This window comes from Colius striatus, chromosome 10, assembly GCF_028858725.1.
Source record: "Colius striatus isolate bColStr4 chromosome 10, bColStr4.1.hap1, whole genome shotgun sequence".
NCBI classification, from domain to species: domain Eukaryota; kingdom Metazoa; phylum Chordata; class Aves; order Coliiformes; family Coliidae; genus Colius; species Colius striatus.
In genome coordinates this window covers 26340893-26354360 of record NC_084768.1, presented here as the reverse complement: position 1 = coordinate 26354360, position 13468 = coordinate 26340893, and the positions used below count along the sequence as shown (strand labels likewise).

General features: G+C 40.9%; 1 protein-coding gene across 3 annotated transcripts in view; it reads left to right on the top strand.

The window, feature by feature from the left end:
- Positions 1-12745, top strand: part of OSBPL9 (oxysterol binding protein like 9) — a 61192-nt gene extending 48447 nt beyond the window's left edge. For 2 of the 3 annotated variants that reach the window (XM_062003263.1, XM_062003262.1), the window contains 15 exons: positions 2283-2376; positions 2888-2989; positions 4090-4249; positions 5005-5117; positions 5399-5517; positions 6928-7013; positions 7185-7359; positions 8791-8875; positions 9143-9253; positions 9621-9684; positions 9795-9935; positions 10813-10891; positions 11261-11352; positions 11777-11912; positions 12016-12745. In XM_062003263.1, coding sequence (XP_061859247.1) covers positions 2283-2376; positions 2888-2989; positions 4090-4249; positions 5005-5117; positions 5399-5517; positions 6928-7013; positions 7185-7359; positions 8791-8875; positions 9143-9253; positions 9621-9684; positions 9795-9935; positions 10813-10891; positions 11261-11352; positions 11777-11912; positions 12016-12090 — 1632 coding nt within the window. In that variant the 3' untranslated portion in view covers positions 12091-12745. The remainder of the gene's footprint in view (positions 1-2282; positions 2377-2887; positions 2990-4089; positions 4250-5004; positions 5118-5398; positions 5518-6927; positions 7014-7184; positions 7360-8790; positions 8876-9142; positions 9254-9620; positions 9685-9794; positions 9936-10812; positions 10892-11260; positions 11353-11776; positions 11913-12015) is intronic. The other variant, XM_062003264.1, reaches the window with a different exon arrangement.
- The last annotated feature ends 723 nt before the right edge of the window (positions 12746-13468 follow it).

Below are 13468 nucleotides of genomic sequence, written 5' to 3'. Positions count from 1 at the left end.
GCAGAAAATCATTCTGCCAAAGATGCATGTACAGATTTTGGTTTCATGCTTATCATAAATAAGATGAACAGTTACCCTGTGGAGAGCCATGTAATTTGAGTCTTAGTGGAGTGGAATAGGTTATGCAGTTAGACACTACCACAGGCAGCAGTGGGATGCATGTTAGATTTGCAACTCACAAATTTCATCTAGATATTACATCTTACTCTGGTCTGAATTTGATGACCCCCTATTCTAATTGTGGACTTGGGAGAAGAGAAAAAAAACCCAGGTATTTCTGTAAGAATATATTAACTGATGCATCAGTGATTGTGAAGCCTGAATGGTTAATGCCATTGAGGTCAACGTTAGCTTGGGCTACAGGTTGGGATTTTGCTTTCAATTTAGGCAGGATTATAATCAATGTTTGACTCCATGGTGAGATGATGATCTTGTTGTTTTCACATGGTATTTTTAGGTTTTTACTAAACTCAGAGTAGGAAACTTTCAGATCTGCCTTCATCTGTTTCTAAACCATGAAGGCATAGCCCAAAATACCTAACAAGAAGCTCCAGTCCGTGTTACAGGGCTGAGCATTGTTTAAGGTCACAATTCTGCATACAAAGTCAAAGTTACTTTGGTCTTTCTTTCCTGTGTGACACCAGTGTTCTATATCATATATCTTATTAGTTTCTTTAAATCCAGGGGAGATAAAGGTAGCAATAACATCTTGTATATCATAGGACCATCATGAATTTTAAGTTTCTTAACTCTGAAACACGGTGGGTCAGTGGCCTGCCTGTGTTGCATGCATAGTTGCACAAGCAGTCGGAGTAATGTGTAAGGGGCGTTGGTTTTATGCTGGAACACAGTGCAGTAACAGTACATATACTGGATTACTTATTTGTACGCCAGTTAGTAACCCCAACCAAAATGGAGAAGATGGACAAAGCAGTTTTTCTGCCCCTTTTTTTTATTTGGAGATTTTTTTATTCTAAAAATAACCAGGGGATAAGAGTTTTGTTTTCAATTGAGTAAATCCTGTGCTGTTAAAAAATAATACAAATCTTCACTGCTTTTAGGTGTAGGATGAAGTTCAGAATAACAGTTAGCCAGGAAATGAGGCAAGAAAGAGATCGTCCTTTTGTGGGAAAATGGGAGGAGGAAGATTAAAGTGATGCTGTTTCCCCCAGTCTGCATGCAAGTACAGATAGACAAAAGGGAGGGAAGAATAGCTGGGAGACTCTCTTATTTTTGTAATTTGAATGCTGATCTAAAAGGAGGAGAGGAATAACCAGGAATGCTGCTGAAAAGCCAAGCTCATCTAGCGTTTTTAAAAGCAGGACTTCTTTTTCCAAGTAGAACTTGGTATCGTGTGGCCTTTCAGTGCTCGATATTCTTCAATTTAAACAAGATTGGCTTGCAAATTGAGGCAAAGATTTTCACAGTTCTGACATAGATCAATGGTTTTAAATTGCAACATTTAAAAAGGGTCTGGAAAAGGGTTTCATGTGCCTTTTATCCAGTTGACAGCCCAGAACAAGGTAGGAGTTCTGGCTGTTGTATGTAAATATATATAACAGACGACACTTAGATAACAAAATTACAGGCCAGTGAAGCAGAGCAAAACTATGCTAGTTTGAGTTCAAAGACATTGCAATTTAGATTTGCAATAAGCTTGTTGTATAAAAGCTGAGAAGATATACTGAAGTCAGTGACTTTTTCAAGTGTTGAGTCGAATTAGTGCTTCATTTTCCAAGTGCCCACGTTCAGTAGGCTGAAATGTCCTCTGCTGGAGACCCACTGAAATCTGTTGGCTTGCATTGGAGAGAGTTCTTTTAGCAAAGACACTTCATGGCCCTGCACATGCTGATGATTCTTGTTCCAATATATGGATTGATTTAGTATGGTCTGATCAAATTAATTTTGTGGGGAAAAAATGGTTTTAAGAATACAGATTTCCTGTATTAACTTCTGCTAGATAATTTGTGTCTAACTTTCCACTCTTTGCATGCAATATTTATTAACAGACATTGGAAGGAACACCAGAAGCTAAAACTTGAAATAGGAGTTCTTTACAGGGCAATTCAAATCTACAGCAAATTCATTTCCACATAAAATCTATGCAAATAATTAAAGTACTGCCACTTTGAAAGTATTTCTCATGTCCTTCACTGTCAATTTGTGCTTCTCTTTCTCTCAGGAATTTCCTATCTTGCATTTGGGCACTTCTTGTGCTTACAATGTTCTTGCTGTCTATGTTTTAATTGAGAAAACATGTGCTTTTCTCTCTGTCATCTCAGAGCACTATAAACCCGGTTGACGCCGTGTATCAGCCCAGTCCTTTGGAGCAGTCTGTGATCAGCACAATGCCTTCCCAAGCAGTTATACCTCCAGGTAAGGTGTCCAGGAAGAGTCTCAGTAGAAACCTCTGTGAGCAAGCAGGATGCAAGTGCCGTCTAGGTGGAGGAGGGGCTTCTGTGACAGCTGTGTGCAGGGCAGGTGCAAAGGAAGGGAAAGGAGAGGGGGGCGTGGAGTTTCCTCAGCCACTGGGTAACTCTACCTCTAGTTCTGTGGAGAAGCTGATGTATTTTCACTTGCTCTAAGTTATTAGCTTACATTTCTAATCTACTTTCTTAAAATAAATGAAACTATCATTTTCAGAGAAGGAAAATACTTTCTAGCTAAGTGACACTGATTGTTAAATGCCATCTTTGCTTAATAACAACAAAAAAACCCCTAGATGATAATGCCAGAAATGTATTTTCCCATCTGGATAGCTTTTTTTATAGAAAGGGATTTAATTTTTGAAGCTGAGGTGAAGTATGTGACGTTTTCTTCCCAACAAAAGTGTAATTCTCATATTTAAATATTAATTTTGGGTTTAACATATCAAAATATTCCCTAGAACCTGCTCAGTTGTGCAAGTCAGAGCAGCGACCCTCATCTCTGCCTGTGGGGCCTGTAGTAGCATCTCTTGGAAATCAGACTCCAACACCAAATAGTACAGGTACAGTTCTGTGTAACTGTCTTACTGAAATACAAGAAACAAACCCTGAATATATACTGTCTGTAACCTAATGTAATTAGCTATTAAGACAACATTTTTTTGGCCCACATCTTTCTTTTAATCAATAGATATTTCAGTGTTCTGAAAGTGTTCGGTTTCAAGTATTCTGCTTTCTCCTCCTCCATGTATACATAGTACATAGGAACATTGCCAGCTTGCTTCTGTGTCTCCATCAACGCAATCTTACAGTGATCAGCACATGAATTTTGCAATTAACACATTGTGTGTGTGGCCTTTGGGGTTTTTTAATTCATCGATTCCTTCCTCTGCCCCTTAAATAGTAACATTCATCTGTCTTTGGAAACCACAAAAGATGCTTTGAATCAAAAGTGTCTGCAATGTGTATGGAGTTGCCATCATTATGGTTACAACTCTTTATAAGTTTTAAGATTTTTTTCTTGAAAAAGACATTTGTTATTTAAAAATGATCTATTTAAAATAACAGTTGTTATTTATATCTACATTGACTATTAGCTCCTGGACAGTTGTATTGATTATATTATCCAATCATAAAGTCTCTCAGTTTCCTACTAAGCCTTTTTCTGAACCTGTGTGTAAATGATTTGTTGTTACTTTATTATTACCCCTGAAAATGGAATCTTTGTCTTGAGAGGCATTTAAAATCTGACTGGACATGATCTTGAACAAACTGGTATAAATTTGAAGTTGTGTGGGCCTTGGATGGGGAGTAGACCAGCTGACTTGCAGAAATCCTTTCCAACATAAATCATACTATGACTCTACACAAGTTTTCAGTCTTGTTGTTTTGCCTTTCATCAACAACTTGTGGGAAAACATGTCTGTGTGTTTTACTGTTGCTCTGTGTTCTTGATTTTCCTTGTGACCTTTCTTCCTCTGTCTATTAAATGAAACTCGGTATGAACCTGACTAATTATTGCTTCTAATTTTGTAAGACACCATCCAATCTGAGTTGTCATCAGGCTTTCTTGGTTTGAACAGTCCTACCTATAAATTAGAACTGGTGGGTTTTGAAAGAATCTGTTTGATTGTTAAAGCCTGCAATTTCTAACACTCCATAGGAAGTGGGCAATCGGCACCTAGCAGCAGTCTCACCTCTCCAAGCCATGTCAACCTGTCTCCAAATACAGTCCCAGATTTTTCTTACTCAAGCAGTGAGGACGAGTTCTATGATGCTGATGAATTCTATCAGAGCAGTTCTTCCCCAAAGAGATGTCTGGAGTAAGTATGCATAATATGCCATGTGTGCTGAATGCTGCTTTATCTACAAGGGCACAAGGGCTTGTCTGCTTGTGGAATTCAATTTAGTGGGGCTGAATATGCAAATAAGCTACATTGGCTAAAATAAGAAAGGTGGAGGAGGCAAAAAGCCACTTTGTGGAACAGACCAACGTTACCCCCTCCCCCAGCACAGTCATTTGTGAGAGATGCAGTTTCCCCCTCTGCTTCTCTCATTGCATCAGGTACGTGTGGTCAAAACTCTAACATAAACCAAAGCTGGGAAGCCACCAGCTCAGGGGTACAATCTGAGCCCATGGTGTGTTTTACTTGCCTTTGTTGCAGCCTTTGGTGAAGAGCCAATTCTCTCATATTTACTAAAAGAAATTTTTTGAATTTGACTGCCTTTGCCTAAAATCTCCATTTATTCTCTTTCATGGATTGGAAATTCAATTTTAAGGCATGCTGCGTGTTTCAAAGAGAAGTCAGGCAACTGGTTTATACCACCAGGTGTTATCTGAGACTGCAGGCTTTCCTGTTCCTTCAGCAGCAGTCCATTTTAAGTTTTCTGTGAGAAATCACAGAATGGTAGGACTTGGAAGGGACCTTTAGAGATCATCTAGTCCAACCTCCCAGTTAAAAACAGGTCCACCTAGATGTTAATTTCTATCAGTAAACTCCTTGTCTCTGTATAACAGATGATAATGATTTGGTCTGAAGTAGTTCATTGTGCATCATGAGGGTTTATTGCTCTTTAGTTCTTCAGGGTCTGCTGCAGTCCTGACACGGAGCAGCACAGGCAGCAGCCTGAAACGTCCCGACACCACCGAGTCCCTCAATTCGTCCATGTCTAACGGGACAAATGATGCTGGTAAGGGGACTGTGGGAACGTGGAGCTCTTGATGGTTAATCTCTGGGTAAACTATTGTCAATGTATATATGGTCATATATATATATCATAAATATATGACAAGGTGCTTCCAGAACATGGTTTATCTACTCTTTCTTTCCTAATGGGAGATTGTTGAATTGTAGAGTTAAAAACCCATCGTTTTATAACTAAGACCTTTTTGACAGTTGATATATGTGCTAATTAAATACAGTCTGTCTTTGAAGGTTTAGAGAAAATCAGAAGGAAATTGTTTCTTCTAGATCTCTTCGATCCACCTGATGATCGAGATGATGATGGGGAAGGAGAATCAGTAGAAGAACACAAGAGTGTTATTATGCATCTGTTGTCACAAGTTAGATTAGGGATGGATCTAACAAAGGTAAGCTTGCTGGTTGTTCATTGGGAAGGCAGGGAGAGTAAACCATGAATTCTGTCTAAATCAGTTAATTTGACTGTGTATTTGTTCTAAGAGCTAGTTAAGCTCTAATCTCTTGGGCATGATACAGCTTTTTAATTGGAGTTGTTACTGGGAGAGGAAAAATGAAAACAGAATAAATATATCCAGTTTCTAAGATCTGTTTGGGAAAACAGTTTGCTATGGAAAGTAGCTGTTTGTCCTCTTTGAACCTGATCCTTGGGGTGCCTGTAAAGCTAAGAGGAATGCTCTGTGCAGTAATAGTTTCTCTTGTCTTTAGCTTCCTAGAACAAACTACAAGATCTCAGTGTAGGGTGACATTCGATAAGACATCAATAAAATAAAAGGGAGAATAAGCATGTAGTAAAACGCTTTGCTTGATTGGGATCTTGTTGAATAAGTTTCTGGTGTATTTTAAAGGACTACATGTAGGTCTGGCAAAGAGAGTTGGGTTTTTGGTCAGTGTGATTCATGTTGGTGCCTGTGTTCAGCATGAACAGCATTCCCAAGGCGTTGATCTTTCTAGGCAGCTTGGTTAAAGTTAAGTGATTCCAGATCGAAAAAGAGGAGGAGAGATCAATCCTATCATTAGTTTATTTCACTGGATGACTTTAATTGTCCAGTCTGGAACTCGTGAGAGACAGTAAGATGATAAACCTGAAACCTTTCTGGAGAAATGTCCATCAGCTCCCAAGCAAACTGTGGAAGGTTTCTGGCAGTAGATTCTGAGTAGGGATTGATCCAAAATGAATCTGTTTTGGGAGCTCCTGGAATGGCTGAAAATACGTAAACTCAAGTTAAGCTGCCAAGAAACATCAGGAGCACGCATTTTGCCTGCATCACCCTGAAGTCAACAGCAGCAATCAGCGCTGCTTCAACAGTGGTCTGCACCACACTGGAGCAGACAGCAGATCCACAAGAAAGGGACCTGCAAATGCTGCTGAGGAAGAGAAGTACTAGGGAAGAAATGAACCTTCAGCTTGATAAAAAGGCACATAAGAAGGTGTGACTCCATGGAATCAGATATTGACTACAACTGAAAATTGACAGCGTGTGTATAGATGGAATTAAATGATCAGTGCTACTGTAATTAACACGAGCTTTTGATAAGCTCAGCCATACAGTTGGATGTGCTCTAAGGAGGATTAGACTTAGACATAAGACGAGACATTTGCTCTTGAATCTTTGGTCTTACAGAACATGCCCACTGACCTACATGTGTCAGAATTCATTGGTAGGCTTTCAGAACACAGTCAGCTTACAGGCAGACGAAGCCTTGGGTGCTTTGTATGCTATTTACAGTCAGTATGTAGAATGCTTTTGTGCAGGATGTTCAAGTATCTTGATCTCTAAGAGATGTTTTTCTTCACCCAGGTGGTTCTTCCAACTTTTATCCTGGAAAGAAGATCACTGTTGGAGATGTATGCAGACTTTTTTGCACATCCAGACTTATTTGTCAGGTATTTGACTTTTGAAGTAGAGCATTAACTGGTGCTGATATTGTTTATGGCCCTTGTGGGCTGCCAAAAGTAAGCTGGAAACCAACCAAACATCCAATGAGCTTTCCAATGTACTCGAGGCATCTGCTTGTATTTCATTTTGCCTGTCCTTTTCTCTCTTGCCCCATGTAGCATTAGTGACCAGAAGGATCCAAAGGAACGGATGGTTCAAGTGGTTAAATGGTACCTCTCAGCTTTTCATGCGGGAAGAAAAGGGTCAGTTGCTAAAAAGCCTTACAACCCCATTCTGGGCGAGATCTTCCGATGTCACTGGGTGTTACCAGGCACTGAAGGAGATGACGATATGGTTAGTTCCTTGTGGTGTGTTTTTTGGTGCCTAAAATGAATGACAGATATTCCAAAGCTTTATCACTCTGCTGACTGACCTGGCTTCTGCTATGTTTATGTGGCAAAATCAACAAACTATGGCCATTTCTTAACTGATTTCCCCCAGCTCCTTCCCCCTTTTCTTTGGACAGAACTTTAACTGAATCTGCCTGACAGAACTGGAGCTGTTAGGTTTTCTAAAGACAATTTGGCATGCTGAAAATGTTCTTTTTTCATGAACTGTTTCTTAGCACTGAGTCAATTCCTTCCTTTCCAAAGTTCTGTTTCTTCTTTTCTTCAGTCATCTTTAAATGCTCATGTTTGTAACAGTGGGGTTTCTTTTCTTCACTGGCAGTCTAGAAATCACTGCAGCTTCATTCCTTTAAAAGATTTGTGTAGACTTCTGAAATTTGGATTCTGAGGCTGGAGAATATTGCAGTTGTACATCTGTGTCTGGCCACTACTCTTGTGCTTTTCCAGAGTGTGTCTGGTGAAGTGCAGGACACAGTAGTGCCACTCTTGTAATCTGAAATCATCTACCAGTGTAGGAGCTTTTCTCTTATTAGCCCAAGTTTTGGTGAGGCTGAAGAATTAATCAAGTTCATGCACATGAACCATAGTCAACATGGTGCCCCACTGACTGTAGAGGAAAGCTCTGGCACTTGCTGGGCAGCAGGGTGTGAAGTTTCTTGTTCCCTATGTTTTTTAACACCTCATTTAGGCTTCTCACCTTGGGAAGCTGCAAAGGATGATGTGGGAAGTGTTGCTGTGAGATACCTCACACAGCCTCAGTGTAGTGCTTCTAAACATGTGATAGTTCAAATAGAAACCATGTCTTTTTCCCATTTAATTTGCTTCCTCCCTGCCCCCGCCCCAGTTAGTTGGCTCAAATCCTTCTCTTGTTTCTGAGGAGAATGTTTGGACTCCTGTATACTGGCATAAAGGCAATGTTGTGTTTGTGCCTCCATTGCTTCTAATCATACATTCATTATTTGCCACAAGAAATGAATGTTGGTTTATAGTTTTGCAGTACACATAACCTGATCATTGTTAATATACATATCACTTTATCAAAGGAAAAGATACAGTTATTTTTGCCCCTCATTCATTTTTAGTTAAGAAGAAATTGAGTGGGTTTAAATATTACTTTGTAATTGTAATTACTTTAACTGTTGTATTTGGAGGCATCACCCCAAATGTATACACACACTTGAAAACAAGAAAGTAGAAGCTGCATGTCCTTCAGAATCATCCTTTCAGCAGTGAGGAGTTACGCCCCAGCAAACTAACAAATGCATGAAAATCACAATATGGTTTTAAAAGCCTTTAAACACGGAAACAACTTTTCTTGGCAACATCCAGTCTTTTGTAAACACTGTCAGTGACAAGGATCCTCTCTCCTGTCATGCAGGAGCCAGTTTCAGAAGGACCAGTTCCTTGGGTCAGTAAAAGCAGCGTAACGTTTGTGGCAGAGCAGGTCTCTCATCATCCTCCAAGTAAGTTGACTGGTAACAACTTTAACTGAGGTGGCATCTGGACAGGAGCGACAGGAAAGTCAGCTCTTGGTTTAAATCTTAGATTTACATCTTCTCTCCAAATTCAGCAGCTGAAGGTTTTCTCTATAAAGTGTTTCTGTGAGAAACAAGTTGCCACCTCTTTTGCCACGTGAAGTATGAGGCACTTAGAGACATTTCCTGATAAGTGAATTTGGAAACAGGGGTGTGAATGTCTTGTGCTGCTGTTTGTAATCTCTTTTTCTTCAGTTTCAGCTTTCTATGCAGAGTGTTTTAACAAGAGGATACAGTTCAATGCTCACATATGGACCAAGTCAAAATTCTTAGGAATGTCCATTGGGGTCCATAACATAGGGCAAGGTATGTGTGTGTTAACTTGAACAGCAGAGGGAAAACTCGCATCTTGCAATTACAATTTTTGTGTAAATGATTTAAAGTCATCCCACTAAATGTAAGCAATTGTTTGATTTCATGTAACTAGAGCTCGTGTCTCTAGGAATCAGATTCTTACTGTGCACTGAAATCACTCAGGGCCTAGTTTTTTTCTAGGCCCAGCTGTCTCTGCCTTCTGTGGCCACTGGCTTTTCTCAGCATCAGTGAAAAACAACGCTGTCACCTTTCTTTTTTATGGCACCTGTTTTCATGAAGTATTGTTTCACCACTAGGAAAAGTTTTGTAGAGGTTTTGCTTAATGTTTTTTACATCTAGTTTTCTTTTCCTGCACTAGGGTGTGTCACATGCCTGGATTATGATGAACACTATATTCTGACCTTTCCTAACGGCTATGGAAGGCAAGTAAATGCTCCATTTAGTAATTTTGGTTTTAAAGCTCTCTAGTATTTCATGCTGAACATTTATTGGTGAAGAGGTTATACATATATCCATCTGTTTATAACTGCAGGTCCATCCTCACGGTGCCATGGATAGAACTTGGTGGGGAGTGCAGCATCAGTTGCTCAAAGACAGGTTATAACGCTTCCATCGTCTTCCACACAAAACCATTTTATGGAGGAAAGAAGCACAGAATTACAGCTGAGATTTTGTAAGCACTTCATCTCACCTTTTCTCTACTTAAATGCTCACTGTGTTGTTTTAAGACAGCCAGGAATGTAAATTAGTGAAGCAGCTACACCCAATACCTTAGCTCATGATTAACTGTCACGGGATGCCCTTCTCCAGCCAAGACCTGTGAGGGACACCTGCATAGACCTGGCATCTGACCTTGTCCTGCTCTAAAATGTCCTTGGCTGATTACCAACAGCAAATTTAAGTTGGTACTGCTGAATTATCCAAAATGTTGTTACCTCTCCTAAAAACACAAATACTAGAGAGCAAGCCTTGTAAGGCTGCTGGTCCTAGTGTGCCAGTTCCACTTCTGCTACAGGCTTTGATGTGTTGATTTATGCCTGTGGTTGGGTGGATTTTGGTTAGACCCTGCGCAGGGCAGTGAATTCTGGAGAGATGATATCAGCAAGTGAGTGCTGACAGAATGAGCTTTATAACTTGGTTTTAAATCACTTCCTGACAGATGTTGATAGATGTCATTTGTGAACTAGTGTTTGTGTTTCCCACTAGGCTGGAGAAGAAGCTTTGAGCTTGTGCAGCCTTTTTAAGCTTGAACATAGAAGCTTTCAAAGCAGATTTTAAGTGGTAACTTGTCTCTTAAACTCCAAAGGCAGGCGCAGCCTCAGGGCATGACCTGCCTTATGCTGGAACAGCACTTCAAGCTTTATCCAACTCATTCAGGCAAAATTTCCCCCTTGTAAACAGAACCCTCATCTTCTCTGTATCGGTGATAGACATTTCAAGGGCTGATATAAAACACTGTACAGCAACAGGAATGAAGCTGTGATCCCTTAGGGCCTTTTAGTTACTCTTAATACAACTGAGAAATGACTTTTTTTTTCCTTTCTCTTTAGTTCTCCTAATGACAAGAAACCTTTCTGCTCAATTGAAGGAGAATGGAATGGTGTCATGTATGCAAAATACACAACAGGGGTAAAGCAGCTTCTTCCTTGTTTTCTCCCCTCTTTTCCTCAGAATTGGAAGATTGTGCTTATAAAGTGTGTGAGGGGTTTTTTGGTGAGGATTTGTTTTCTTTAAACCCAACACTAACTGTTGGGAACTCCTCTGAGTCTGCCTTAAAGATCACCGGGATGCTGAATTTGGGATAAAAATCCTCCATTTACCTAGTTAATTTATTCTTAAGGTAACTTGATTTTCATAGCAAGAACAGAAGATAAAGAATGATGTGTTTTGATGTATTTTTGGACAACCAGCATATTAGAAAGTGAGGGTGCATACAGTTGATGTCTAGATAAAGATTCATTATTATTCCTCGGTGTTTTTTTGACCCTTGCTCTCCAGGAGAATGCTGTCTTTATTGACACCAAGAAAATGCCTACAATTAAGAAGAAGGTCAGGAAACTGGAGGACCAAGAGGACTTTGAGTCTCGCTGGTAAGAACCTTTGTTAAACAGGCAAGTTAAGACTTTTTGTAGTTAGACAGATGTTTGCCATACACCATCTGGCACATGGTACCCTCCAGCATTCCCTGCGTGGAGAGGTGGGCTCCTCACCAGCCTATGATGCAGGACTGAGCCAAGGCAGCAGCGTGTTGAGGTTTTCAGGGGGAAGAGGAGACCTGTAGTTCTTGGGCACACCCTTAGCAGCACTAACTGTTCACTGTGGCCTCCTTGCTCCTGGCACTAGACAGGACAGTTGTGGTTTAATATCTACTGGGGGAGAGTTTCTGCACTTTGGATAAATCAAAGCTCACCTTAATTCAGACACTTATCAATGACTAGAGCCAGCAGTATGTTTCTACAGCCCTGTAGTACTTCTCTTCTGTAAAGCCTTCTCCATTCCAATTTCTTTTTTAAGCTTATGGAAAGATGTAACCTACAACTTAAAAATTAGAGACATTGATGCAGCCACAGCTGCCAAACACGCGCTTGAAGAAAGACAAAGAGCTGAAGCCAGAGCCAGAAAGGAGAATGAGACCTCGTGGGAAACCAGGGTGAGCTTTATTTGAACAGTGTCCATGCCCACTAACCTGTACCAGTTGCTCCTTTCCAAGAGAGCCATAAAAAGCTTACATCTGCTCATTCCCTTTGTTCTAGTTATTCCATGAAGATGGGGAGTGCTGGGTTTACGATGAGCCGCTATTGAAACGACTGGCTGCCAGTAAACATTAGGTGGGTTATAAAACCAGACAACGTTCAAGCCTTGGCTTAGCAGACGTTTACATCTGATACCGAGCTAGTCATCAGTGATCACATACAGCCGCTCTGGAGAAGCTGAGCCCTGAGCTGCAGTGGTTCCTATCTCAGGGATACTGGACTTACCGATGCAGAGAAGCAATGAAACAAACCCAGAAACGTCTTGGCTGTGCAGTAACTTCCATCGGACTCCGCTCTCCGGGTTGTGTACTGGGGCTGCTGGAGCCTCTGCCCTGAGCTTCTAAAGACCCAGCACCTGCCCCTGCAGCACTGACACTTTGTACAACCACTGTGAAGGCCGTGGCATTGGTATCAGGTGCATTAGAATCCTGGCTCCTACGTATTTAAAAAGCAAGGAGCAGAAATGCAAGACATCCTTTACTGTGGCTGCAGTGTGTAAATAGGAGGATTCCTCTGCTGGGACAATTTGTTAGAAACTGCTACGTAAATGTTATCTTCCACCTGTATGATAATCAAACCTTTTGGCATTTCAGTGTCTTGCCCAAAATAACTTTGTTATTTTGAGATTAAAATGTAACCACAGATAATTCTACTCAAAGCATCTTAAAGCTTCATAAAATAGATTTTTCAAGCTTCTCTTATGGACTTTTTATTTATTTCATAATAAACCTTTGGAGCAAGACTGGTTGTTTTCAGCTGAGTGATGAGCAATTGTTTTATGTCAAGTGTACCAGTATTCTTTCCCCTCCCCCCACCATCCTTGCTGCTCAGCCTGCTTAGGTGACAGACTGGCCCAAGGGAGCTTTCTGGACCTGTTTCTCTCCAGCCTCACCTGCACTTCAGCAATCTTCGCATTTCTGTGCTTTTCCTTGAAGTTAAGTAATGGCTGATTAAGTAGCTAGATGTAGCCATCAAACTCTTTCTTTCCCCAGTTAAAGTGAGTGATTTCATCTCACTTTTTTGTGTATGTTGCTTAAACATGAAAAACTAAAACACAAGACCCGAAGCAGTGTGTGATGGAAGCCTCAGGGGCTTTCCTCCCCTCCTACCTGCTCTGTAACTCCTCCAGAAGGGTGGAATACTTTCTGCTATTCAGCACCTGCTACAGCACTGCAGGAACAATCAGATGAGGGTCTGAATAGAAACGTGCAGCTTCCCCTTGGCAGTGGGGCAGGAGAACCTCGCCCTTGGCTCCAGCTGGAAGGCAGGGCCCTGCCTATTCTTAATGAACACAGGAGAGAGATGGATGAGGAAGGCTGGCTGGAAACTGAACTTGAGGAAAGCTTCCTTGGGATCTGAGCAGGCACCTTCATGGCAGCTGACACTCCAGCCCTGCTGTGGTAGCATCAGGGTTGCAGTGTTGGTGTTGCAGAAAGCACCTCTGTTACACAGC